Source organism: Penaeus monodon, chromosome 20 (genome assembly GCF_015228065.2).
Source record: "Penaeus monodon isolate SGIC_2016 chromosome 20, NSTDA_Pmon_1, whole genome shotgun sequence".
In the NCBI taxonomy this organism is placed as follows: Eukaryota; Metazoa; Arthropoda; class Malacostraca; order Decapoda; family Penaeidae; genus Penaeus; species Penaeus monodon.
Window position 1 is genome coordinate 24,260,049 of NC_051405.1, and position 617 is coordinate 24,260,665.

General features: G+C 63.0%; 1 protein-coding gene across 1 annotated transcript in view; it reads left to right on the top strand.

Moving 5' to 3' along the window:
- The window catches only part of LOC119585949 (alkaline phosphatase-like), a gene marked incomplete at its 3' end in the record, with an annotated part of 142,747 nt that overhangs the window by 125,383 nt on the left and 16,747 nt on the right, over window positions 1-617 (top strand). Inside the window, exon 9 of the mRNA XM_037934664.1 lies at window positions 369-576. Coding sequence (XP_037790592.1) covers window positions 369-576 — 208 coding nt within the window. The remainder of the gene's footprint in view (window positions 1-368; window positions 577-617) is intronic.

Genomic DNA, 617 nt, shown 5'->3' on the forward strand with positions numbered 1-617 from the left:
GCAGCAAAAAATATAACGAAAATGAATCAAAACTAACATAGATATCGTCTCCTCCTTTCCTACTCGTCCTTCCCCCCACGCCTCTCCCCCCCATCCTCTCCTCCTTCCCCCATCTCCTCCTCCCTCCTAACAACCATCTCCCTCTCTCCTCCACCCCATCTCCTCCTTCTTCTCCCCCCTCCCTCTCTTCTTCACCCCCATCCCTCCCCACCTCCCTACACCTACCTTCCCCCCTCTCTCCCTTCCCCTCCTCCCTCCTCCCTTTCCCCTTCACCCCCATCCTCCCCCACCTCCCCCACCATCCTCCCTCCACCTACCTCCCCGCATCCTTCCCCCCACCCCCTCCCCCCTCCCCCGCCTCCCCACAGGTCCTGCTGGGGGGCGGCCGCCGTCACTGGATCCCCATGACGGAGTTCGACCGCGAGGAGCGAGACCAGCGAGGCCGAAGGACCGACGGGAGGAACCTTCTAGACGCTTGGGTTCACGACAAGAAAGCCCGAGACCTCAACGCCGAGTACGTGTGGAATAAGGCGCAGTTCGAGGGCGTGGACGCGCGCCACACGGACTATCTGCTGGGTGAGTCGGGGAGGTGGGTGTGGGGTGGATACGCGAGGGCC